The 26,562-nt window shown below is 38.9% G+C and overlaps 3 protein-coding genes across 5 annotated transcripts; 2 read left to right on the forward strand and 1 right to left on the reverse strand.

Annotated features, from left to right (window-relative positions):
- Positions 1-107: 107 nt before the first annotated feature.
- LOC140937294 (uncharacterized) lies at positions 108-23,297 on the forward strand. Of its 3 annotated transcripts, XM_073386837.1 has the most exons (9): positions 108-340; positions 422-459; positions 19,152-19,189; positions 19,328-19,465; positions 20,135-20,341; positions 21,025-21,139; positions 21,859-21,905; positions 22,370-22,468; positions 22,996-23,293. In XM_073386837.1, the coding sequence occupies exons 1-9, from the start codon at positions 182-184 to the stop codon at positions 23,271-23,273; spliced, it is 1,119 nt and encodes a 372-aa protein (XP_073242938.1). In that variant the 5' UTR covers positions 108-181; the 3' UTR covers positions 23,274-23,293. The 3 variants fall into 3 exon arrangements, with proteins under 3 accessions (XP_073242938.1, XP_073242939.1, XP_073242940.1); XM_073386838.1 differs by lacking the exon at positions 19,328-19,465 and having other exon boundaries at positions 22,996-23,297; XM_073386839.1 differs by lacking the exons at positions 21,025-21,139; positions 21,859-21,905 and having other exon boundaries at positions 22,996-23,297.
- Positions 3,034-9,309, reverse strand: LOC140936573 (uncharacterized). Its single transcript, XM_073386077.1, has 5 exons — positions 7,134-9,309; positions 6,759-7,073; positions 5,818-6,610; positions 4,180-4,683; positions 3,034-3,172 (listed from the first exon to the last, which is right to left on the reverse strand). The coding sequence occupies exons 1-5, from the start codon at positions 9,238-9,240 to the stop codon at positions 3,034-3,036; spliced, it is 3,858 nt and encodes a 1,285-aa protein (XP_073242178.1). The 5' UTR covers positions 9,241-9,309.
- Positions 23,298-25,047: 1,750 nt separating the features above from the next.
- LOC140937858 (C-C chemokine receptor type 1-like) lies at positions 25,048-26,301 on the forward strand. Its single transcript, XM_073387430.1, has one exon. The coding sequence runs from the start codon at positions 25,048-25,050 to the stop codon at positions 26,299-26,301; it is 1,254 nt and encodes a 417-aa protein (XP_073243531.1).
- The last annotated feature ends 261 nt before the right edge of the window (positions 26,302-26,562 follow it).

A 26,562-nucleotide genomic window follows, 5' to 3' on the forward strand; every position in this document is an offset into this window, starting at 1 on the left:
TTTACAATCAATGTTACTAATGTTAGAGTGAAAACGCCGAATACAGACTTAACAGCTCGGCGGCCCAATGCTGAGCCCGCGAGATATACATGTACACTTTCAACATGGCGGCCGAGGTTGATGTTGCAGGCACTAAACCTCGTAGTTATTCGTCATTTTGCTTTCGTGTCCGCTGTTTTTGATGTCTTCTTCTATACACGAAGAAATTTTAGAAGCTCAGTCTCAAGGTTATACTTTGCTTTACTTGAATTATCGCAAGCTTAGTGAATTACCTGAGGAACTTCTCTCCTTGTCAAAGATAAAGAAACTATATCTAAAGCGAAATGTGCTACGAAAACTGGTAAGCGGTGCCGTTTTAGCACAGATGCGTTCAATTTGTATTTCAAGGTTCTTAAAAGCTTTGTTTTTCTACTTTTATCAGCCAGCAGATATTTGGAGACTTGGAAATCTAGTAGAACTGTAAGTGGCTACAGTGAATTAAATGGTTCTTCTTGTTTCTTTGCAGCTACATGACTACAGATTAAGTGAAACAGAAGATTAAGAACCAAAGAACCATATAACAGATATAACATATATATAACAGTTATAAAGGTTTTATCAAATTGATCCCTGGAGTACCGAGGGGTAGAAACATGCCATTGTCTATTCGCAGTATGTCCTATGTAGAAGCAGATTTTGGTGCCCTAGATTTTTGTTGTCAGCACTTTTGGAAATTGCACCTTAGCAGTTCATGATTTGTCCATGATAAAATTTTGATGTTGTGGGAGTTTGGGATGGGGGAGGCTTTGGAAATGTTTTATAATGTCCCACAGCAAGCTGAAAGAAAACGTTTTATTTAAATTATTGCCCTTGGGGTGAAATCCCGAGGAGACACTCTAGTAACTTGCGTGTATATTAAGGAAAGTACTTACAGTTGAAATATACAATCATACAGTCAATATAGAAAAAATCTCGATTTGCTTGAACAGGGACCGCGAGGAATCGGTAGGTAATGATGACATTTCTATTGTTTGCGCCCGCAAATATGAAATGGTTAGGATGACGTAAGGACAGAACATCCCCAAGGGACCGCTTAGGTAGATTTTGTGACATTTATTGTGCAGTCATACTTCGACACTCTTTTGCGTTACTTGTTATATGTGACATTCTGTGGAGCAGTTGTTTCAGTGAAACAACTGATAACGACACTCGTTAAACACAGAAGAAGTTATAAGGTGCGTATAACTGTGTATATATAAACACTTGGAGAGTTTGCCAGACACGAGTTCACAAATCTTTCATTGGAAACCTTGGGAATAAGACTCAGCCCCAAACAAGCAAGACGAGTGAACAACGGCTAGCTTTTCACTAGCAGAACGATGAACGATTACAGAAATTCGCCGACAATCAAATTCTGAGCTGACTCATTCCCTGCTGACAGATGTCCTTCCGCTATAAAGTTTAAAACAAGACTAGAATGTGCGAGTGTGAATTGATTAAACATCCTTTTAATTTCTAAGGCTTCCTTTCCTGCAAATAAAATGAACTGAATGTAACAAGTGAAAGAGAAATAGCGAAAAATTCAACTTCTAATTAAATCTTTTCTTATGGTTTAGAATAAATTATTCTCGAAACTGAGAATGTTTTGATCAAAGCTGTGTAAATTGACCTGAAACTGTGCATGGAACCTTGCGTTTCCTGTATTTATCTCACCTATTGTATGGAATATGTGTGAAAATCTTCATTATGAATCGGCATATTTCAAAGAGCTACACAACGAGCAAGAATGCTAGCTATTGACCGACAATATACAGAGCGGGTGCAGCTGTAGTGTCAACTGTTACTATCAGGGGAGTAACCAAAATTCACAAATCTTCCAAATTAAGCAATTATAAGCGCCACTTGTATTGTTTTAGAGGTCCTCCCAAATGTGTTCCTTGTTTCTCAGCACACTAATAAATTTTAAAAGGGCTAAATTAAGCTATTTGCTATCAGATCTTTTTTAAAAGCTGAGACTTTTTTCGTATTGACAAATTCCAAAACTAATGGTCCAGTTTTGTTATATTAGACTATTATTTAGGCATTGAAAATGTTTCTTGTCGCCTGCTGCTACAAATGGCGAGGATTGACATTGATTGAAATTTGCCCAACTTTTTCAAGTGTTAAATGCTATGCAAGCAAAAATCACCCCAAATGTTACGGTTAGTGTTCCCTGATGAGAATGTAATTGTTTTACATCTTTTCAACACTCTACAGGAGCAATTTTTTAACCCTTTAAGTCCCAATAGTGACCAACATCAATTTTCTCCTAATAATATCCATACATTGTCAAGAGATTAGGTTATGAGAATTAATAAAATGATCACCTAAGAGAAAATGCTTTGATCTTTTATCAAATTCTCTCAACTCATTCTTTAAAGAAATATATAGAGATCAGTTTGGAGTATTTGTATTTGGATATTGGGACTTAAGAGGATGATGAAAGACAAACATGCTGAGCTAAATGTTGTGAACTGAATGGCCAGAAAATGCAACGTACTTCTTCCTGAGGTCTCGTGATTTTCCGTTTCCTTTATATAAACAGGATGTTGCAAACATCGGGCAGCAAGGAGAATGCAAAGTGAACCCTTCCTCGGGGAAGCGAAATAAAGATAAAGTAGTTTTTTCTTTTTCTTTAAGTCTAAAATAGCTCGTCCATCGCATTTTTAAACTTTACGAGAAACTACTTTCATAACTCGGATATTCAATGTTCCCCGACAACGATGTTGCAGCTTGACGAAGGCGTGAAAACATTTGTAAAGGACTCTTTTGCGGTCGTTCAATAAGTTCTATAATCTCATACAAAATGCAGAATGAATGGCATGTTTCAACACATTCAATATGGTGTCAGGCAGGGAATATTCAATAATGATTACAGTGTAAGGGAGAGAGGAGAAGACAGTTTTTAATACGGTCTTACGGTCTGTGATTGTTTGGTAAATACTGTGTCCCGACTTTTTTAAACTTTCACCATACATTTGTTCGTGTTATCATCGCTTGTGGAGCCTTTTGGAGTTATTTTCGCAGGCTGTCGTACACTAAGGCCAAGTCGTTATAACTTGCTACTATATCGACATGATCTTCACCAAAAATCTTTTTGCGAATCACAAGTGCTTTTTCGTGAAGTTCTTTAGCTTGATTGTATTCTCCCAGCCTGTTGTACAATGATGCCAAGTTATTATAACTTGTTGCTACATCGGCATGATCTTCACCGAAAATCTTTTTGCGTATCACAAGTGCTTTTTCGTGAAGTTCTTTGGCTTGATTGTATTCCCCAGTCTGTCGTACACTGATGCCAAGTTGTTATAACTTGTTGCTACATTGGCATGATCTTCACCAAAAATCGTTTTGTAAATCTTCACTGCTTTTTCATGAAGTTCTTTGGCTCGATTGTATTCTCCCAGGCTGTCGTACACTAAGGCCAAGTCGTTATAACTTTTTGCTACATCGGCATGATCTTCACCAAAAATCTTCTTGCGAATCACTAGTGCTTTCTCCTGAAGTTCTTTTGCTCGATTGTATTCTCCGAACCTTCTGTACACTGATGCCAAGTCGTTATAACTTGTTGCTACAAAGGCATGATCTTCACCAAAAATCTTTTTGCTAATCACAAGTGCTTTTTCGTGAAGTTCTTTAGCTTGATTGTATTCTCCCAGCTTGTTGTACACCAATGCCAAGTTGTTATAACTTGTTGCTACATTGGCATGATCTGCACCAAAAATCTTTTTGTAAATCACAAGTGCTTTTTTGTGAAGTTCTTTGGCTCGATTGTATTCTCCCAACCTGCTGTACACTGATGCCAAGCTGTTATAAATTGTTGCTACACAGGCATGATCCTCACCAAAAATATTTCTGTGAATCACAAGTGCTTTTTCGTGAAGTTCTTTGGCTCGGTTGTATTCTCCCAGCCTGTTGTACAACAATGCCAAGTTGTTATAACTTGTTGCTACATTGGCATGAACTTCACCAAAAACCATTTTGTAAATCTTCACTGCTTTTTCATGAAGTTCTTTGGCTCGATTGTATTCTCCTAGGATGTCGTATACTAAGGCCAAGTCGTTATAACTTGTTGCTACATCGGCATGATCTTCACCAAAAATCTTTTTGCGAATCACAAGTGCTTTTTCCTGAAGTTCTTTTGCTCGATTGTATTCTCCCAACCTTCTGTACACTGATGCCAAGTTGTTATAACTTGTTGCTACATCGGCATGATGTTTACCAAAAATCTTTTTGCGAATTACAAGTGCTTTTTCGTGAAGTTCTTTTGCTCGATTGTATTCTCCCAACCATCCATACACTGATGCCAAGTCGTTATAACTTCTTGCTACATCGGCATGATGTTCACCAAAAATCTTTTTGCGAATCACAAGTGCTTTTTCGTCAATTTCTTTAGCTTTATTGTATTCTCCCAGCCTGTTGTACACTGATGCCAAGTTGTTATAACTTGTTGCTACATCGGCGTGATCTTCACCGAAAATCTTTTTGCGAATCACAAGTGCTTTTTCGTGAAGATCTTTGGCTTGATTGTATTCTCCCAGTCTGTCGTACACTGATGCCAAGTTGTTATAACTTGTTGCTACATCGGCATGATCTTCACCAAAAACCTTTTTGTAAATCACAAGTGCTTTTTCGTGAAGTTCTTTGGCTCGATTGTATTCTCCCAACCTGTTGTACACTGATGCCACGCTGTTATAACTTGTTGCTACATCGGCATGATCTTCACCGAAAATCTTTTTGCGAATCACAAGTGCTTTCTCGTGAAGTTCTTTAGCTCGATTGTATTCTCCCAGCCTGTTGTACAACAATGCCAAGTTACTATAACTTGTTGCTACATTGGCATGATCTTCACCAAATATCTTTTTGTAAATCACAAGTGCTTTTTCGTGAAGTTCTTTGGCTCGATTGTATTCTCCCAACCTGTTGTACACTGATGCCACGCTGTTATAACTTGTTGCTACATTGGCATGATCTTCACCAAAAATCGTTTTGTAAATCTTCACTGCTTTTTCATGAAGTTCTTTGGCTCGATTGTATTCTCCCAGGCTGTCGTACACTAAGGCCGAGTCGTTATAACTTTTTGCTACATCGGCATGATCTTCACCAAAAATCTTCTTGCGAATCACTAGTGCTTTCTCCTGAAGTTCTTTTGCTCGATTGTATTCTCCGAACCTTCTGTACACTGATGCCAAGTCGTTATAACTTGTTGCTACAAAGGCATGATCTTCACCAAAAATCTTTTTGCTAATCACAAGTGCTTTTTCGTGAAGTTCTTTAGCTTGATTGTATTCTCCCAGCTTGTTGTACACCAATGCCAAGTTGTTATAACTTGTTGCTACATTGGCATGATCTGCACCAAAAATCTTTTTGTAAATCACAAGTGCTTTTTTGTGAAGTTCTTTGGCTCGATTGTATTCTCCCAACCTGCTGTACACTGATGCCAAGCTGTTATAAATTGTTGCTACACAGGCATGATCCTCACCAAAAATATTTCTGTGAATCACAAGTGCTTTTTCGTGAAGTTCTTTGGCTCGGTTGTATTCTCCCAGCCTGTTGTACAACAATGCCAAGTTGTTATAACTTGTTGCTACATTGGCATGAACTTCACCAAAAACCGTTTTGTAAATCTTCACTTCTTTTTCATGAAGTTCTTTGGCTCGATTGTATTCTCCTAGGATGTCGTATACTAAGGCCAAGTCGTTATAACTTGTTGCTACATCGGCATGATCTTCACCAAAAATCTTTTTGCGAATCACAAGTGCTTTTTCCTGAAGTTCTTTTGCTCGATTGTATTCTCCCAACCTTCTGTACACTGATGCCAAGTTGTTATAACTTGTTGCTACATCGGCATGATGTTTACCAAAAATCTTTTTGCGAATTACAAGTGCTTTTTCGTGAAGTTCTTTTGCTCGATTGTATTCTCCCAACCATCCATACACTGATGCCAAGTCGTTATAACTTCTTGCTACATCGGCATGATGTTCACCAAAAATCTTTTTGCGAATCACAAGTGCTTTTTCGTCAATTTCTTTAGCTTTATTGTATTCTCCCAGCCTGTTGTACACTGATGCCAAGTTGTTATAACTTGTTGCTACATCGGCGTGATCTTCACCGAAAATCTTTTTGCGAATCACAAGTGCTTTTTCGTGAAGATCTTTGGCTTGATTGTATTCTCCCAGTCTGTCGTACACTGATGCCAAGTTGTTATAACTTGTTGCTACATCGGCATGATCTTCACCAAAAACCTTTTTGTAAATCACAAGTGCTTTTTCGTGAAGTTCTTTGGCTCGATTGTATTCTCCCAACCTGTTGTACACTGATGCCACGCTGTTATAACTTGTTGCTACATCGGCATGATCTTCACCAAAAATCTTTTTGCGAATCACAAGTGCTTTCTCGTGAAGTTCTTTAGCTCGATTGTATTCTCCCAGCCTGTTGTACAACAATGCCAAGTTATTATAACTTGTTGCTACATTGGCATGATCTTCACCAAATATCTTTTTGTAAATCACAAGTGCTTTTTCGTGAAGTTCTTTGGCTCGGTTGTATTCTCCCAGCCTGTTGTACACTGGTGCCAAGTTGTTATAACTTGTTGCTACACAGGCATGATGTTCACCAAAAATCTTTTTGCGAATCACAAGTGCTTTTTCGTGAAGTTGTTTGGCCCGATTGTATTCTCCCAGCCTTGTTGTACAACAATGCCAAGTTGTTATAACTTGTTGCTACGTTGGCATGATCTTCACCGAAAATCGTTTTGTAAATCATCACTGCTTTTTCATGAAGTTCTTTGGCTTGATTGTATTCTCCCAGCCTATTGTACAACAATGCCAAATTGTTATAACTTGTTGCTACATCGGCATGATCTTCACCGAAAATCCTTTTGTAAATTATCACTGCTTTTCCATGAAGTTCTTTGGCTTGATTGTATTCTCCCAGGCTGTCGTACACTAAGGCCAAGTCGTTATAACTTTTTGCTACATCGGCATGATCTTCACCAAAAATCTTTTTGCGAATCACAATTGCTTTTTCCTGAAGTTCTTTGGCTTGATTATGTTCTCCTAGCCTCCAGTATACTAAACCACTCGTGTTGAAAATTCTCGCTTTTCGAGCTTATGCACGTGAATTAGTTTCGTCTATGCCCTCCAATAGATTGCGTGCTAAACCGACCACTTTTCTCGCGAAAAAGTAATAAGAATTGTTAAGACAGACACTGGCAATTGTACACAGCCAATCGATAACAATATCCAAATCTACAAAGGGCGTAAGCCTTTTTTTGAAAGTGCATTGATCGAAACTGAACTCTAACGTCATGTGATTAAGTAAAGATTCACAATGGGGCGTCAATTTTTTGCAAAACGCATACTTTTCGCCATTTCCTTCAAGCTGGGACTTGAAAATCTTTACCGCTTCTGCCATATGTTGGTCATACTCCCATGATTTTAAATTTGACATTTTGGCTTGCTTTAAAGCTTCATACACAATTTTATGCAAGCGCAAATAAGTTAATGGTTTATTTCCTTCTTCGGAATAAACAAGAAGTAAAGAAGACCTTACAATCTTTGCCTTTATTAACTCCTCTGGCTGGTCTTTTACTTGGGCTTTGACGAACTTTGAAACAGTTTCGAGGGGGAGATCTTCTTTAGCGCAAAGAGAAAGAAAAGAAAATGTCTGACGAAGAACCTCGTCAACGTCGGCAGCTCTCTTGATGGCCATTTCTACAGCGGCCATTGTTGTTTTAGAATATGCTGAACTCTCAGTCGCAAGGACACTTTCAATCTCATTTCTTTGGCCATATGTTGATATGTCGTCGAGGTACGCTTTCCAATCATAATTTAAAGACCCACTGTTTACAACAGTTTGCACGTAATAAGCAGCAGCAGCTAAGGCCAGTGGCTGAAAATCGAGAAGTTCAGCGACAATTTCTTCTTGTCCTCGCTCTGAAATTTGCGTTAGTGTTTCCAGCAATTTCACCGCCTCATCTAACTTCATTCCTTTACTTAATGATTCATGATACGTATGAGGCGCGTTTTGAGGAATTATACCACTATCTTGAGTGGTAATCAAGACTTGACCATGGCCCCATTCCACGCTGCCTGTTTGAGGCAGCAAGCCGCGGACTAAACGCAAGTCAATTACATTGTCCACGATAATAAGCCATTTGGTAAACTTGCTGGCTTTTGGTATGATGAACCGATAGAGCTGCTGAATTGCTTCAAGAGGCTTTTCACTTTTTAAAGATTCTAACTCTTTCAAGGCGTATTCAGTCATCTGTAAGTGTTTGGCAAGGGTAAGGTAAGAGTCAGCAAGTGTTTCAACGCTTTCAGGGTTCAGTGTCGCAACAAAGATCAATTCTTTAACGTCATCGTTTCGTTCAGAATAAAACTGCTGTCCGATTTCCCGAGCAAGTTGACTCTTACCACATCCTGGATTTCCTGACAAATACACAGCACTAACTGCTCCCTTAGCACCATTGTAAAGCTCCTCCATTTTGTTTGTAATTCTTTCAATATCATGCGAACGCTTGATGATATCATGTGGGGGACGCGATGTGAGAAAGCAAAATGGCTGAAATTTCGCATTTATTTCCTGAGTGAGAGCCCTGTTTTCTTCTTTCGTAGAAACCAGATCAGCTTCTGTACGCTGAAGTCTGCTTTCCTTTTCCTTCAAGTCACATTTTGTCTGTTTTAACTCAGCTTGGAGATCAAGGGCTTGCTTCTTAATTTTTTCTACTTCTGTCGTTGGAAAGCTCGTCTGATTCTTTATTTCTTGGACGTCAGTAATAGCAAGGCCAAGGGATGTAAAAGCGTTCAACACTCTATCTACAGAAGTTTGAAAATCAGCATCTGCCAGTTTGCCGTCAGTGATATGGGCGATCTCGTTTCGCACCTGACGAATATCATCGACCTCTTTCTGGACAGCTGGACTTAAGGTGGTACCAATACTGTCTGAGTACAGGATGGCAAAAAACAAGCAGGTGCAGTCCCACTCGGCCGTGTTACCATTCTGTATTGTCGCGAGCAGTCGGCCATTTTTCTTGCGACTTGATTTCGATTCCTTGTTGTAGAAATCACGACCATTTTGTGCCGTGTCTTTCCATTCTCCGAGTGGCGCCTTGTAACGAAAGTCCCACTCGTTTTTGAAAATTTGCCGCAGTCCTTCTGGAACCAAATCAAATACTACACAACAGAGTCTGAAGAAGTTCAGTTGCTCCTGCGAGTATTCCATCACCAGCTCTTGATCCTGCAATCGATTCGCTCAGTTAATAAACTAATGAATTCCTTTCATAAGTTACGTTAGATAAGTATGAACACATATTTTTTTATTAACCTTTTCGGTATAAAGCTTTTTAATTTATGACTAGTCTGTTCCAGGCTCCAAGATAGTGGTACAGTCGTACAGTAAAAAGTGATGCAAAATACGCGCGGGGGACACAGCCCCCTCCAGATCGCGCGAGTCCTATTTTCGCTTCGCTTGTTTTATTTTCTCGGCGGCTCTACTTTCTGAGAGCCTGGCACAGGCTACTTCATAACAAGAGATACGGCTCGTGACCAGCAACGTGCTTCTAAGATTTGTTAAGTAATGAACGCTCTTCAATGTTTCCATTTTAAAACCACGTAGACTACGTTTTGAAAGGCTTCGACTAGCGCTTGGTGTGACTGTCAAGTAGAGGAAGCAGATTTTGCAGAAGAGAAGGATAAAACAATCGAAGGAGATGTACCCTTTTAATCAAATTGCGGTCTTTCTGATTCAAGTACGTAGGAGGTATTTTCGACTCCAGAGCTCTCGTCTGTACGCGGCCAGAAAAATCCCATGGCAGCATGGCTCCGTAGAGGAGAATAATGAGGAAGAGGTGCAACGGGTGCGCACGCACCTCCTTCCCACTGACTATTTTCAAATCCCCATAATCCACTCTGTTTACCCCTCAAATTTTGCATAAGGTATTGTTTTCATATCCTTTTGGGAATATACAGTCCTCCCAAGAGGATTTGAAAACAATAGTCTATGCAAAATTTGGGGGGGGGGGGTGGGGGGCGGGCAAGCAGAGTGCAATAGACACATAATAGACATAAGAAGATAACGGATCATAACGAACAGAGAGCAAAATGAGAACGAAAGTGGGTTGGTCAAAAGTTCATAAATTTTGCTCGCCACTGAGACTGTAAGTTTTTAGTCATAAAAAGGTGCATGAAGATTTCACTGAGCACTAAGCAACGAAACCTGTGAATGGACGGGAGGTTAAGGAAAGACGTTTTTGAGCTAGGTACGTTAACCGGAAGTGGTTTTTTGCATTCTTGGGCAGTAAATGTCCTCAACTTTTGGAAAAATTGTCTCTATATGAATTTTAATTCTTAAAAGACGCCGAGCAATACAATTTGGTAGCGTCAAGGCACATTTAAAGGGAAAAGGCCTTACTTCCGGTTGACGTGCGTCGCTCAAAATTGACCGCTCCAGAAAATACCATAACATACCATAATGCCCTTTGTTTGTCACCCCAAAATTTTGCATAAACAATGTTTTCAGTTTCTCTTGGGAGTTAAAATGGCCCCAAGAAAAGCTGAAAACAATGCTTGTGCAAAATTTTGGGGTGACAAGCAGAGAGCATTATGGTATGTTATGGTATTAAACTGTCGTGGTCAATTAAAAAACGCTTTTGCTTTAGCCTGCAGACGTCTCTTATTTCCGTCGTTGCACAGGAACTTCCTGTCAGTCTCAAACTCAAGAACTTTGAGTTTCGTTGAAAACGCTCGATTTTTGTGTGAACAGAAAGACGATTTGCAGAGATACCATTGTTAGAAACTTTGCTCATATTGCTAAACCCAAGCTTCAAAACAAATTTCAATCACTTAGTTGAAAGCGAGAACGATTGAACTTTACTATCCACATATCTAAAAATCGAGAATTATCCAGCCACTTCTGGCGCGACGAGAGCAGGTTAGAAAAACTACTGAAACTGGCTCATATTAAGCACCTTAAGCTTCCTATTTGAATGTCAAGCATCTGTGAACACAAACTGCAATTTCTTTAATTCCTTTCCAAGGCATGCAATAATCGTTCGTTTTGAACTCGCACGATCAATGGTCCACGACTATCGACGTATATTTTCTAGGACGGTAGAAGTCACTTTAACGCACGTATGTTTAACCGAAAAGCGACCGTTAGCAAAAGTGATAAACCACACGGAGTCCAGTCTTCAATGATCTCGCATAAGCACAGGGAAGTATGACTTGTACTCGCATATGTTGTCAGCTTCAAATAATCACGCGAAAATTAAAATGGTTTCGAAACACGATAACCAAACAGTTACAACAGACATATATAACCTTTTTTCTTCAAATTCTAAACCATGCACAAAACAGAGACCAAGAATGAATGCTGCATAAGGCTTTCACACGTTGTGAAAACAAGAGGCTATAGAAACGCTTCGTATTGAGAACAACTGAATTTCGTCAGCACATGGCGAAGTCTACAACGAATTATTAAATCTGTGAGCATAATAACCAGAGAAAAACTACCCACCTTCCTCAACAGAATCCAAAGAAATTCTATTCACTATAACATGAGGTAAACTGCTTGAGGCTGATGGAAAGTGAAAGTGAGGTATGATACACATGACAGATAATACTGACGTCAAACGCACCCTATTTGCACAATCACACTATTTAGACAGTCACGCTATTTTAGACAGTCACGCTATTTGTAGTATGGACATACCGTAAAATTCCGAAAATAAGCCCCGGGGCTTATATTTTTCAAAGGCCCTTTTTGAGGGGCTTATTTTTGGAGGGGCTTACATTCGGAGGGGCTTATCTACGGAGGGAAATTTGCGTTTCAAAATCGATCGGGCTAGCCTTATAGTTGGAAGTAAATTTACCGTTTTTGCTTTGTTTTACTTTGTATTTGAGGGTAATTTCTAAGTACAAGCCCCCGTGGGGGCTTATATTTGGAGGGGCGATTTAAGGGATGATTTTTTGCGTTACGAGTTTAGGGGCTTATATTTGGAGGGGCTTATACACGAAGGGGCTTATTTTCGGAATTTTACGGTAATCAAGTGCAATGACTGAAGTGTAGGGGATGGGTGGGGTAGTATAGTTATTCAATTTAAGCTTTGTGGGGTTAGATAAAGTGTAAGTAAAGTCAGGGGGTGGTTTGTAGCTTTATATGCTTACTGCATAAGAGGGGAGTTGCGAAATACTTTGCTGCAGTTATATCATCGGATTTACATTTGCCGACCTTCCTCGCGGGGTCATGATTAGCCTGCGTGGTAGCCGTTCGAAGGGCAAGAGAAAAAGGATTTCGGGCGCGTGAGAAGCGCGAAAGGCGCCCGAGGAAGGAGGAAAGAGAACGTTTTTTACATCCACCAGATGAATGTAAAAATCCTGATTGTTGAGTATCCCAAAACGTGTCAAACTGCAGCCTTGATTCCTTAATCCGATTGGTTGAAATTAACATCAAGCTATTTGAGTAACTAATCGATCTATCAGTATTTAATCATTGGATATGGCGAGTGAAGAGGGAAGAGATTCTGAGTTGATGCTAGCCTGTGTGCTTGTTATCTGCTGTTTGACCAGCATTATCAACGACCAGATTATTGAAGATGAAGTGATCTATCATCAATAGCGATTTTCGGTTTGAGGACTCCTTCTTGCTGGCGACAAAACCACCGGGAACTTACCTTCATGACGGTTTTCTTGCCAGTATTCTTGCAGTTCGTCGAAGTTCATTTCGCGCCTCGGGCGTTCTTTTGTATTCTCCGCTGGATCCAACTCGTTCCGAAAGGAATTTAAAGAGTTACCAAAATGTTTTAATTTTTCTCAGACAAACATTGCACGCAAGTTGCGAAAAGCCCTGTAAATTCTTAATTAAAGCTACATTTCTTAGTTGTCCAGTGGAAAATTATTCAATAAATACATGAATCACTGTAAAGTAAATACAAGCCACGTAAGTAAGCAGTAATTTATTTGTAGTTTCACTGTTGTCACTAGATAAGTTGGCAATTTTACTGGTTTGAACGTTAATCAACTGTCAATACACTCCTTCGTTAACGATTCGATGTGCAACAGCTGAACGAAATGGTCCAGATCTAATCTGATTCCCGGTTTTGAGCAGTCGCCAGTCATTGTAAGACCACGTGTTCCAACCAATAGCACCAACCCAGCAACTTTTGGCGGTAAAATTAGCAGACTACCACGGAGCACGCCACATATGTCTGACGTCACTTGTGCGTTCACGTGAGAAAGTTGTGTGACCAACGTAGCTTGTGTCACGCAGTTTGTAACGTACTAAAGGCTTAATACCATCGGGGCCGGAAAATATCCAGTTGCCACGGCAATCGGTGGCGTCTGCCATTCTTATTCCCTTTGTAAACAAAACCGTAAAAAAGGTGTTTTCGGAATGAAAATCGCTATTTTATATAGTCATCGTTTGCTCGGGCAACTCAAAGACATCTTTACAATTGAAATTATGAATGCAACTTTCTGTTTCTACGAACAATAAATCAGAGACGACTCTACCTCAGCTTAGAGTTGGTTTTTAAAAGAAACAATTAATTGTAAATTCAGTGGTTTAAAAATGTTTTAAAAGAAGGTGAAAATATAAGAAACTTAAATCCGTCAGTTTCCCCTATTTCTTCGGAAAATTTTCGTGTAATGACCTATAGATTCAGTTTCAGCAGAATATTTCGACAGACCTTATTTTTACTGACCTGTGTTTATTTCGGTCAATTTTTAAAGAGCTTACAAACTCATTTGCCGAATACTGATGGAGAAGGTTTTCAGTTACCTATGACTTCCAAAATTCCAACCTAACAAACATTCTGATATCCTAAACATAGTCGTTACTAAACAAACCAAACTGAATGAATGAGTCAAAAATCAGAATTGTGATAAGAGAAATTTAACTATAAAAGCCGAAGATTGAACTCTTACCTTTCTTCGCCTTTTTATATTTGTTGTTTCTCTTCAGATACTCAGGAGGGATTGGATAAATGTTGAACTGGGAAATACCACTTTTACCTCCCTAGAAAGTAACCCGTCAAGCAAACAAACTGCGGTATAGGCAGACAAGCTAAAATGTTGGCACCAAAATAGCCAGCGTTCTTACATAATTATCTGCAAATGTATTATCACCCCCGCAGGGATTTCGCCTAGAATGCGAAATCCCGAGGAGGCACTCTAGTAACTCGCGCGTATATTAAGGAAAGTACTTACAGTTGAAATATCTCGATTTCAAGTTGAACAGGGGCCGCGAGGCCCGGTAGGTTAATGATGACGTTTCTATTGTTTGTGCCCGCAAGTACGAAATGGTTAGGATGACGTAAAGACAGAACATCCCCAAGGGACCGCTTAGGTAGATTTTGTGACATTTATTGTGCAGTCATACTTCGACACTCTTTTGCGTTACGTGTTATCAGTGACATTCTGTGGAGCAGTTGTTTCAGTGAAAGTTATGAACCAAAATTTTAACGACAGTCATTAAGCGCAGAAAAAGTTATAAGGTGCGTACTAGAAATACGTAAATCGCAGGACCTCGCGAAGGACTTCGGGGTTACGGCAAGTAAGCCGAGAAAAAAAATTGTAAATCTAAAAATTGCAAGCTATATATAGAAACATAACAAAACTGTTATACGTAAAATGAAAACTAAAGGGAAAGAAAAAGCAAAAAAAGACGAAAAGAAAAGAAGCGAAGAGAAAAAGGTTATTTCCGGAACTCCGACACACCGAGTCAAAGCTTTACCACTAGGCCACGTGAAACAACGACGATGTGTCGAAATTTTATTATTAAAACCTTCGAGCCTTCAGGCCTTATTAAACGTGAATTCAAAGATATTTTTCAGAAGAATGACTGCAGTTTCGACAGTGAAAACCCAACGAAGATGTATTTCGTCGCATTTACATGTAAACAATGGAAGCCCAACAGCCTAAGCCGATACGGCTCGTCTGCGAGCAAATCGTGTTTTGTTCCCGCGATGTTCGCGCATATGTTAAGGCTAATTATCCAAAATCGCTTCAATTTGCTCTTAAAGTACTTTAGCATTCGAAATTCATTGCGTGATGTTCCCTCTGCTCCGCTGTTTGTTGATGCCGTCTCCATCTTTGTTGCTTGGGCCGTTGAATTTCAAGTCGGCGTTCTCGCTCCAGAGGAGTCAAATCTTCCCCTGGGAGGATTGACAATTCGGCGTTCTTGTGTTTGCCGTTCTGTTTGCACGAGAAATGGCTTGAGATTCACCGATAGCAAACATTGTTTTGCAGACGCTGAAAAGACAGCTCTTCATGAATACTTTGGTCATTGATGGAATTCGAAATCGCTTTCAGTCGAATGTTGCCTAGAAACAAAAATGTGCCGTGACGTCAAACTACTGTATGACGTCATGGCGGACACCATCGGATATATACAAGAAAAGATGAGAGCTGCGAGTTTGCAGCTCGCTAGGACCCACACGCGGTTCAAGCACAGCGCGCGCGCCGAGATTATAAACTCACTTCGCTCGGCGCTCCGCGCCTCGCTTCGTGAGGAATAACTGTGTATATATAAACACTTGGAGAGTTTGCCAGCCACGAGTTCACAAATCTTTCATTGGAAACCTTGCCAGACACTCTTTCTCTCTCTCTTTGACCGGAATAAGACTCAGCCCCAAAAAAGCAAGACGACTGAACAACGGCTAGCTTCTCACTCGCAGAACGATGGACGATTACAGAAATTCGCAGACAGTCAAATTCTCTGCTGACTTATTCCCTGCTCAAAGATGTCCTTCCGCTATAAAGTTTAAAATAAGACTAGAATGCGCGAGTGTGGATTGATCAAACGTCCTTTTAATTTCTAAGGCTTCCTTTCCGGCAAATAAAATGAACTGAATGTAAAAAGTGAAAGAGAAATAGCGAAAAATTCAACTTCTAATTAAATCTTTTCTTATGGTTTAGAATAAATTATTCTCGAAACTGAGAATGTTTTGATCAATGTGTAAATCGACCTAAAACTGTGCATGGAACCTTGCGTTTCCTGTATTTATCTCACCTATTGTATGGAATATGTGTGAAAATCTTCCTTATGAATCGGTATATTTCAAAGAGCTACACAACGAGCAAGAATGCTATTGACCGACAATATACAGAGCGGGGGCAGCTGTAGTGTCAACTATTACTAGTTTTTAGTAAACATTGGCACGTTAAACGTGCATGAGCTATTTTGAATGCTTCAGTGTAACGTCCTTACCAAGAGTGATGAATCTACCTTTTTCGTCCTAAATGTAGACTGGGTTTTTGTGCGAAATTGGGTATTGCGGTACATAAATGAAAATGCGAATCGCTCAGCTGCGTCGATCATCATGCTATATATTCACTTTCCTCTGTCTTTCCCTGTTACATTTGGTGCAAGTTAAATAAATTATTAAAGTAAAATAAATGTCTACTCACCAAATGTTGATTAGAAGGAAAACTCTAAGGTTTCCTCGGAGTTTCTTAAGCCAAAATGTGACTCATCGAACTTACGAAATACCAGGATTCTTATCATTGTGGTAGATGGTTGCATCATCACAGTTCACGAGGTTTTCACGTGCTATTCTACTCAGTGAAACAGTCCTTAACTCCGACAACTTATTTCTTCATGTTTTAAAAGCTATTGCTTCTTAAAAGACAAGAGCCTTTTTAAAGGCATTGGTTACAAAACGAAACAGGTTTTCATACGTTCAAGTTACTATTATTATCGTGAAAAGCCAATCTGCATGAGATGCACAGTCACACAACTGGCACGTGAAAGTGTTGGACTTTGACCCCTTTCGTGGTTCGTACGTGAGGGAATTCGAGTTATCACACGGTAATCTAGTAAAGAGAATAATAAAAATAACTCATGCACACAATTTGCACGTGAAGATGTTGGCCTTTGGCCCTTTTACAATTCGTACGTACAAAAAACCCAAATTGTTTACTACAAAATTTTCTCAACGATTTTAAGAAATCACCTCGGCTTCATCACAACATCTGCAATTAAATTATGTTTCATGCAACGTCAAGGTTGATAGCCTAACATTTATTAAGGTCTATTAACTTCCAAGAAAATTACCAAACTGCCGAAATATATTTCTGCTCATAATCATGTTACTCCACTCAATAAAACAGTATCTAATTATTGTGTCAACTAGCTTCTTCCAATTTTATTCCCTAACGCTACTGGTTTCTACTTAAGTTACTCATCTTTGCTAAATAAAATACGTTTCAATAACTATAATGCTTAGTATGCAGGAAGGATGTATCATGTTGTTCACTTATTATCGTTATTATTTTTTGTTTTGCCGGAACGAAAAAGGTCTGTTGAACTTTGTAAGCAAGAGAATAATATTTTTAAAGCTTGTTTACAATCTTTTCAGGATTAACAATACTCGGTACAGCTTTAAAAAAATAAGCTGCCTTTCAAACTTGCAAGACTACATTTTATAGGCTGCATACTTTCAAATTAAAGTCCATATCTAAATATCAATTATTGCTTCACTGGAAGAGCTTTGAAAATATATGACCTTTTATATTCTACCTTGAAGCAGGTGAAACACAACTCATAAATACCGTATTTATTCGATTAACCGCCCTGGGTGCTTATTAAATTTTTGGACCTTGAGAGTGGGCGCTTATTCGAGGTGGGCACTTATTCGAGGCTGGGCGCTTATTAAATTTTCACTATTTTCAGCAAGTAAAGTATGTTTATTTTGCAACAAAACAATAAATGCTAATAACAAAACGCGGAGAAGTAACAAAGAAAGGTTTCTGTATAATACTCTGAAGAAAACTCCGTCCTCCGGGAAGTCTCTTATTAGAATTTATTCACTCAAGTGGGTGGGGTGGGGGTGAGCACTTATTTGAGTTTGATTGGGACGAGGAGGAGGTGGGCGCTTATTCGAGGCTGGGCGCTTATTAACTTTTTCTGCCTTTAGGATGGGCACTTATTCGAGGTGGGCGCTAATTCAAGGTTGGGCGCTTATTCAAATAAATGCGGTACATGCGTCAGTACCGTTCACGATAGCCGAATTCGGTCAGAAATGTCTTGAAATAGCATCCACACTAAAAGATGAACCCTTAAACAGCTGCATCAATGTACACAGCGTTTGAATCATGAAGATATTTAATATAATGTTTCCAAACACCTGTAGCCGTAATAAAAGACGAAAAAATTGTCAAGAATCAAGATGGCGATCTAAAAGTGCCCTTGTTCGACCTTTAGCAATGTCATGTTTAAGTAGATGCCAAGATCTCATTGGTTCCTAAGCATCAACTCATAGTACCTTCAACCTTATTGGCTCTTGCAACAAACATCCGAACACACGAAGATACAGAGATACAAAGCCACAAAGATACATACGCTCACACCACTGACATATGAGCTATTTTTCAAAATAGCTCAATAATATTTCTGCTACTGTCTTGGCTCTCAATAGCTGTGTTCACACTACTGACTTTTTACCTCGGTAAACTCGACTTGTTGACAGTTTGCTTAGGGAAACTTGATTTTTTAAATGTGACCGATTTTTCCCTAAGTAACTTACCTCGGGGAAATTTTATCGTCTGAGGCTTGGATATGTCTCCAGGACAATAGACTTTCCCTTGACAGCTACCCCAAAGCGATAGCCAAGAAAAAAGAAATACCGAGGTTGCTAGCCAATAGATGCGCATTGGCGAAGGTCTTGATGACAGAACCAGACATAGCTCACGCGGTGAAAGAAAGTTTGGGGGCACGAGTTGCCCACGTCATCGCCTGTCTTCACCTTGCACGTTGAATTAGCATAAGAAATAACAGCAAGATAAAAGAAAAAACGTCTCTTTGATCGGGTAGATCCCTGCGCATCTTGCCTTCTTGAATTTATGATCCAAAAAATTCAACTGTGCATGAAAACCTTAGGAGCCGATATCAGTAGTGTGACCTTCCCTGAATTTTTTAACCCAGGTAAAACAAAACCCGAGATGAATCTACTTCTGGAGATTTTTGATGAATTTGCCCAAGGTAAATCGGTTTTACCTAGGTAAAGTCCGTAGTGTGACCACAGCTACTGTCTTGTTCTCATAACGCTATAAGTCATGCTATAACAGTAGCTGATTTTACTCTTCTATATATGTGCCACATGGTGACTTTCCTTATTTTTACCTTTTCTTTGATAGGTACTTGCATTCTAATAACCTTCATGAACTTCCAGATGGTAAAATTACATTATTTATTGTGGATACTATATTTTCATGTAAATAATTGACTGAAATTAAAGGTCGTGGAGAGTTTAATATAAGTTCCAATAAAACTTTGGTGTAACGCTGAAGGCATTGCTCTTTCTCTGTTTTAGGAATTGGAAAACTTCAGACACTGGAGAGACTTAATGTTTGTAATAACTTCTTGAAAAATCTAACTCCAGCCATTGGTCAGCTGACATCACTTACATCATTGCAACTTGTCAACAATGAATTGCCATTTTTACCCCAAGGTACGTAGGCCATAAGGCGATTACTGTAAATTCTCTCTTAACAGATACATCAGTAAGATGAACACCTTCAAAAAGTGATGATAGAGAGTTGCTTCATACTATTCTTCAGTCAATCTCATTGACCTTCTTTGAGGCAGACACAAAACTTAGATGTTTATTAGGTGTGGTTTAAGGGTCTCCATCTATTCTAGGAGTTCTGGGGATGTATAATGCCCGGGTGGGTGGGGGGGACTCCGCATATGAAAGGGGTGGGGATGTTCATCGGAAACTTTGAATTAAACCCCTAAAGGAGACCGATCTGGGCATGGCCCAAACTTTTTTTGAAATCTAAAAGAGACCATGTTAAAACACAGACAAATGAGAAAACTTGGATTATATGAATGGAGTAAATAAAACGAGTTAAAATACACATATCAAATATATATTTTTAAATTTTTTCGTGTGCAACCCTAAACGAGACCTTCATGGCTAAATATGATGGGATTTTGCCCAGAACACCCTAAATGAGACCAAAATCCGCAATTTACACCTCTAAGCGAGACGACGAGCATCCCCACCACTTTCATATGCGGAGTTCCCCCCAGGGTGTAATGTTAAATTTTCTCATACACAATTTAACATTCTGACCTATAAAATATTAATTCATTTATAAATTACTTCTTTCCTCAGAATTAGGGAATCTAACACAACTAAAGGATCTCAATGTCATTAATAACAAGCTTGAATGGTTACCATGGCAATTATGCAACTGTGCATCCCTTAACAGTTTATCATTTGATGGAAATGCCATTCGCAAGATTCCGCGTCAGTTAATGAGGCATCAAGGACTAACTGATCTTTATGCAAGTGGAAATAAACTCAGTTCTTTACCTCAAGGTAACACAATAAAAGGGCTCTTAAGGATTAAGGATTATTTGATCCACACACTCAAGCTGAGGTAAAGTTATACTTCTTTTTTTAACTTTGTAGCCTGGGAAAACAGCCATCCCTCCTCACTCCTCACTCTTAGGGACATTTCCCAAGCAGAGACGTCTGTGCCTCAGTGACAGAAATTCCAATGATGCAAAACTTTATACTAAATTGGGTAGTCATATGGGGTTCCAAAAGCAAATTTGTTCGATTTTATGTTTTGCCTGGTTGATTATGGTAAAGTTTTGTGTTCTGCAAATGAGCTTGAGCAAAACTTCAAATGCATCTTGTAAAGAAGAATCTTAATTCGAGGAATATTCATTTTACAGTTTTCGAAGTAGATTCATTCTGTTTACATTATCTTGACTTTTGTGACTAGTATCTTTTGTCTGTCTTTAGTAAACAAGAGCTGAAGTAATCATATAACTAATCCAACCAATAAGAGCTCCTGAGCATATTTCAAATAGATTTTACATCATTATTATGGAATTTCTGTGACCAAAACACGGATGTCCCTCCTGGCCAAACATCTCTAGCGACAAATTTAGCAAAGAGAGACGGCTGTTTTTCAGGCTACGTGCTTGCAGGGTGAAGAGTCACTTGTGTGAACCAGCCCTAAATATTAGTGCCTCTGTTTCTTTTTTTTATAGATGTGAATCAGCTTTCGTCGCTTGAGTCTTTAATACTAGACAACAACATGAATCTTCAGCTACTACCTGCCACTCTTCTCAAAATGGAGAATTTGAAAATTATTGGCTTAAGTTGGTATGCATCACTACACATGTCTTAGTCAGGTCACTCTTAGTCTTGGTGTCCATGCATCTTATAGAGAGACCAAGAAAATGACTAAAGAAGGGCAGGGGTCAACGACTTGTTGTATGTTTTAGAGAGTTGTTAGTTAAGAGAAAGTTTACTACTGTTTATTAGTAAGGTTGCGCTAACGAAACACCGTCTCGACATCTCTTGGGACTTGATTCCCCATTTTCGCTTCATTTTCTTACTGAGTATTTTAGGTGTCATGGCAGGTCCTAAGAAGAGAAACTCACTTTTATGCCCAAGATTTATAGAAATTATATTTTCGAAAATAGTGTTTTTCTGATTCTAGTATGCAGGTCAGATACAGTGTCCTTTGCACACATTGACATGTCAACAAATGAAATGTTCATAGCATTAATACTTGTGCTTGGCAGAGTAGCGGTTAGAGTCCAAAAGAAAATAAATTTACTGAAAAGAGAAGGTCAAGGAAAGGCACTAACATTTTGTATTAAGGACATTCAATTACTGGTTATAAAGTGCCTTTCTTCCTAATATAGTAGTCAGTTGCAAAAAACAGTCCTGGATAGGATGGGAGGTCCTCTCTTTCAAACTGTTGATCAGAAGTTGATTGGGATTGAATGTTAAATAACAGACCTGTTTAAAAATCATTGAACCTACAGGTGTAAACATCCCAAGCATGCATGCTGATTACTTTTTTACTTATTCAGCATTGCTGTCAGCAGTCTGTCCAGCTCAAAAGAAGAACATTGTTCAGGTGATCACATTCCTCTTTCATTCAGTTATATGTTTTTTGTATTTGTTTCCAAATCTTCTGTGAATTTTACTCTAACTTGTATAAATGCTTCCTCATTGAAAATAGCTGGAGTGGCTGGGGTGTTGGGAATATTTGGAAAGAAGAGTTTCCTGTATCTTGTTTTGGCAAATCAGCCCAAAAAGGATCTCTTGCTCAGTTTGGTCTAAAATTAACTGGGGAGGGGGGGGGGGGGGGGGGGGGTCTCTCCCCAGGATCCACCACTGCTTGCTATGAAGCAAGTTTTCATAACCCAGTGTACATGTATCTTGTTATTTTTAGGGAATGGCCGTTTTGTAGTAAAGATAAGGAAATATTGCAAGCAATCGCATCTGAAAGGCATAGAAAGGCATAGAAAGGCATATTGTTCCATTTGCTGACAAATGCCAATAAATTGAACAATACCTCTCGCATTTTTTCTTCGACAGATTTAAGACAAGTGCTAAGTTTGAGGTATATCCTGGACAGCCACTACAGCAATGTTCCACCCTTGACAGAATTGTGTTTTAGAGCAGTCCACTCATTTGGTAAGAAGTTTCACACTTGATGTTCAAAGCCATATTAATGTTTTAACCTTTTACAACAGTTTGTGCTAGCAGGTGTAAACTACCCTTTTTTTAGTACCAGAACATGGTTCCCCAGACTGGGTGTGGCTATTAAAGTTTCAAGTTGTCTTGATTTTACTCCTACTGGGTCGGAAAAGTGGCACAACGTGTAAGAAAATGAAATGTCTAATCTAAGAAACATGGAAATAATTCTGATTCTCAATTATTTAAAACTACTCTTAGGATAGTTAAACTGTGATCAGATTCTCAATCACAGTTCACCAAACCAGTTCTCACTCTAAGGTGAAGGCCTCTTTCATCCCACCTCTTAAACAGTAAACTGTGAAGCCTGTGCAATGATTTGGCGACACTTCATTTTGCAGTTTGTAAATGATAAGCTTAAATCCCAAATCAGCAAATTCCGCCATTACTTGTTTCACTTGTTACCTGATTATTGAAAGGTGAACAAACTGTCTTTTCAGTTGTCCCTGCTGTAATTTCCTTTGTAGTTCGATCCATTACCGATGAAAGTTTGTCATCTCTTCTTCTTCCATCTGATGTGACCAGTCTTCTAAGTACGCCGACCGGGCACTGCTTTATCTGCTGCAATCCGTACTTTACAGCAGCGTTCCCTCTGAAAGAAAGCGCTGCTACAGCGCTGCAAGTGGTGAAACCAAGCTCTTTGAACTTACAGAGGTTGAGAGAAATTCAATGCACATTTGTCTTCTGTTACTGCTCAATTAGGTGTTTGAGGGAAGTCTGCAGAATGCGAGACATTCCTGAATGAGCAAGGACATTTTATAATGGTTGTGTGACCATGACCTCGTATGTGATCCGTGCGCGAGTTGAACTCGATGTTTAGTTGGTGACAAAGGTGTGTCGCATCGAAATGACACTTTTTATGAGTAAAGGAACGTTATGAAAAAAACCCCTGTGTCTTCAACGAAAAAACCCCACCCCAGATCTAACCCATGCTACCCTAAGGGAGCGTTCATTATTTATCCTTTGGTGGGTAGGGAAGAAAATTTCGAGGTGTTTCCTTGCGTGGCGGGTCATTAGAATGTCATGATAGTTGGTGGGGTAAGTTCCTATCGCGCTCCAGTCCTCAATTAGCCTGTCAACACTATTTCCAACCGGATGTTTTCCTTAACGTGTTCAGCCAATAATTAAAGATGTTCTATTTCGGAAAGGTAATAGCCAATCAGAAAACACCTACCATATTCGCAAAAGTAGGTGACGTCGCTGGATAACGTTAGGAATTTTGACGTCTTTCTCTACCCGGCGCCCCCCAAGGGTTAGAGGGTGGAGAAAAACGATTGAGGAAAAAGAGACGGGAGTTCCCTGAATAAATAAAGGTGTTTATCTCTAGTTTGATTTAAATTATTTCTTCCAGGCATTTGCTCGGTCCCACTGGCATTAGTGCTATAAATACTGCCGAGGGTAAATAAAGGATTATTATTATTATTACTTATTATTCTTTCACGTGGTTTGAGTCATTGCTTCAGAGAAACATTCAGGCTGCTTGCGGTTTTCTCTCGTTAATTAGTGGTGTCATGAGAATTCGACAGCTGCCCCCAAAATTTACTCGCAGTAACTTGTTTTTTGTGAAAATCTAGTAAACACCAGGTGAAAAAATATAAATTTATGATTTTCCTTTACGTGATCTTGGTACTTGGTGTACTTCAATCACGACCTTAATTTTTTGCCCGTTATCGTGTGGTGTCCAGGAACAACGTAACCTGTTAACAATACGGTTCCCCGGCCTTTACTTATAGTTAAAATAAAACTACAAAAATTGCGTCTTGGTTATTAATATAACACTAAAGTAAACTGTTTTTAAAATTAATGTTCTCATAATGGAAGGTGTAGATTAGAGAGAATAATATTTGTAGTCGAATTCTACGAAGCTCTGCATATAAACGTTAGAAACTAACCTCGATTGGCATTTTTGCCTTTTGAGTTACTCCAGTATAACTGAGGGTTATGAAAGAGAGACCTTTCAATAACAGTGTATGTCTTAAAAAATACTTCAAAACGTCGTAATAGTTTTGTTTTAGAGTTATCATTAATAGTAAGCAAGCACACTCAAGTTGTTTCTTTAGATAAACATTACTGACCACCTATTGTAGGTTCAATAAACAATTTTGTTATTGATGAGAAAATAATTAAGCGATTTGCTGTAACAAAAACTTTGAATTCTCAGTGATAAACATTCTCACTACAGTTAATCATCCATCCTTGTTGCTTTTTCCGCCCAAAAATCTTTGAAGACTGTGAATTTTCTAAAATTAAGTTTTTTATTGTCAATATTTATGCTGTATTTTTTATGAGCCAGAGTATTTTCTTGTTGTTTGTGTTACCATAAGTACGTTCTTTTTTGCGAATTGTTTTAATAAACCACCTGCAGGCAGTTAAATTATTATATTCATTGGAGGGTCGCTATAACGATTGGTGCAATCATTGTCCCGTAAAGATGGTTTTGCTTTAAGGTGACGAACTGACATCGAGTGGACTTCAAGTTTGAAGATGATCAATAGTTTCTGTTTAATCGCTTGATCAAAATGACTGAAAGTGTGTACGAAGAGTCCACAAATACAACCAACAGTGACTTCTATTTTGAACAATATTTCGCCGAAGAATACAAGAGATATTCGTTGTTCACAAACGTCGTGTATGTTTTGCAATTCGCTGTAGCCGTGATCGGAATCATCGCGGACATCACAATTTGCGGCGTTCTGCTCCGCAAGAAACGCCTACTGAAAAACTTCTCAAATTTTCACCTTTTCAACTTAGCTATGACGGATGTGGTCTTTAGACTGGCTCTTACACCGGTTTTATTCGCTATTGAAAATAAAGAAGTAAGAGATGGTAGCAATGCTTTGTGCAAACTCGGAGGATTTGGAAGTTACACTACCCTGGCTGTCACCTTTGTCCTGCTGTTGGGAATTACGTTAGATCGCTATTTTCATATTGTACATCCGATCAAAGCCAGAAACATAACATGGAAGCACAGCCGAAAAGCCGTATTTTTCTCCTGGTTATACGGAGCTGCTTGTTCGTCACCAATTCTCTTCAGTATAGAATACTCAACAGTCGACTGGAAGGAAACAGATTACGAGGTCTGTCTGTGGGGTGTTGGATTGCCTTTTCAAATTTCATCAAGTGTATTTCTGTTCTTTGCCTTTTTACTTCCTTTAGCTTTGATGACAGTTGCCTACGCCAAGATTTTAAAAGCTCTCTGGCAACGAGCGCGAAATAACGTCTGTGTCAACTCACAAATTGCAAACGCTAAATTTCGCGCGGTGAAAATGATGGTGTGTGTGGTGATTGCATATTCGATAAGTTGGGGGCCGAAGCTAGTTTGGGATTTTTTGCAAGCGTTCGAGATAGTTTCTCTAGAGTACATGATTGACTGGGAAAGTAAAGAAATACCTCTGGAAGACAAAATTAGAGAAGAGAAGAACTACATAAAGTTACTTATTATTGACGATACCCTGGAAATGTTAACCTATACAAGTTCCGTGTTAAATTCTGTCATATTTGGTTATTATAACAAGTCTTTCAGGGAGGAACTGAAAAGTTGTTGTTGCAGAATAAATTGTTCACAATGTTTTAAAACAGGTGATGCGAAGACCAAAAGTCGTAAGAAAACAGGACAACCCGAGCCCCAAACTCTCTTTTTTGAGACCAACACGATGAGATCTTTAGATTTTTGTAATTTAGAGGACAGAAGTGAATTTTTTCCAAAGGTTTATTTTCCCGAGGACACAACCAAAATGACAGAAGATTTGGAGGTAATTACTACAAAGTTGTAATTAACGAACGTAAAGCTGAACAAATGTTTATATTTATGAGAATAAAACTGTCATTAAATGTTCTTTACTTTTTAGCGTTTGTTTTAGGATTCATTTGCGTAATGACTGTAATGATGACAAGGCCAGTGTGATTGATCAATCTTTTCCGCTAATAAAAACGTACCTTACCTAAAATGGAAAATGGAGATAAAAGGAAGATAGAATTTAGATATACAACAATTTGCTGTCAGTGAGATGAAAAAGCAACCAAATACAGTACTT

This window comes from Porites lutea, chromosome 5, assembly GCF_958299795.1.
Source record: "Porites lutea chromosome 5, jaPorLute2.1, whole genome shotgun sequence".
Lineage (NCBI taxonomy): Eukaryota > Metazoa > Cnidaria > Anthozoa > Scleractinia > Poritidae > Porites > Porites lutea.

Coding starts and splice junctions, on each gene's coding strand:
- LOC140937294 (XM_073386837.1), top strand. CDS start 182: ATGTCTTCTTCTATACACGAAGAAATTTTAGAAGCTCAGTCTCAAGGT. Junction 19,466..20,134: donor ATTGCCATTTTTACCCCAAG/GTACGTAGGCCA, acceptor TTCTTTCCTCAG/AATTAGGGAATCTAACACAA. Junction 20,342..21,024: donor ACTCAGTTCTTTACCTCAAG/GTAACACAATAA, acceptor TTTTTTTTATAG/ATGTGAATCAGCTTTCGTCG.
- LOC140936573 (XM_073386077.1), bottom strand. CDS start 9,240: ATGGAATACTCGCAGGAGCAACTGAACTTCTTCAGACTCTGTTGTGTA. Junction 6,611..6,758: donor GATTTACAAAACGATTTTCG/GTGAAGATCATG, acceptor ATGCCTGTGTAG/CAACAAGTTATAACAACTTG. Junction 4,684..5,817: donor TTGGCATCAGTGTACAGAAG/GTTGGGAGAATA, acceptor AGTGTACAACAG/GTTGGGAGAATACAATCGAG.
- LOC140937858 (XM_073387430.1), top strand. CDS start 25,048: ATGACTGAAAGTGTGTACGAAGAGTCCACAAATACAACCAACAGTGAC.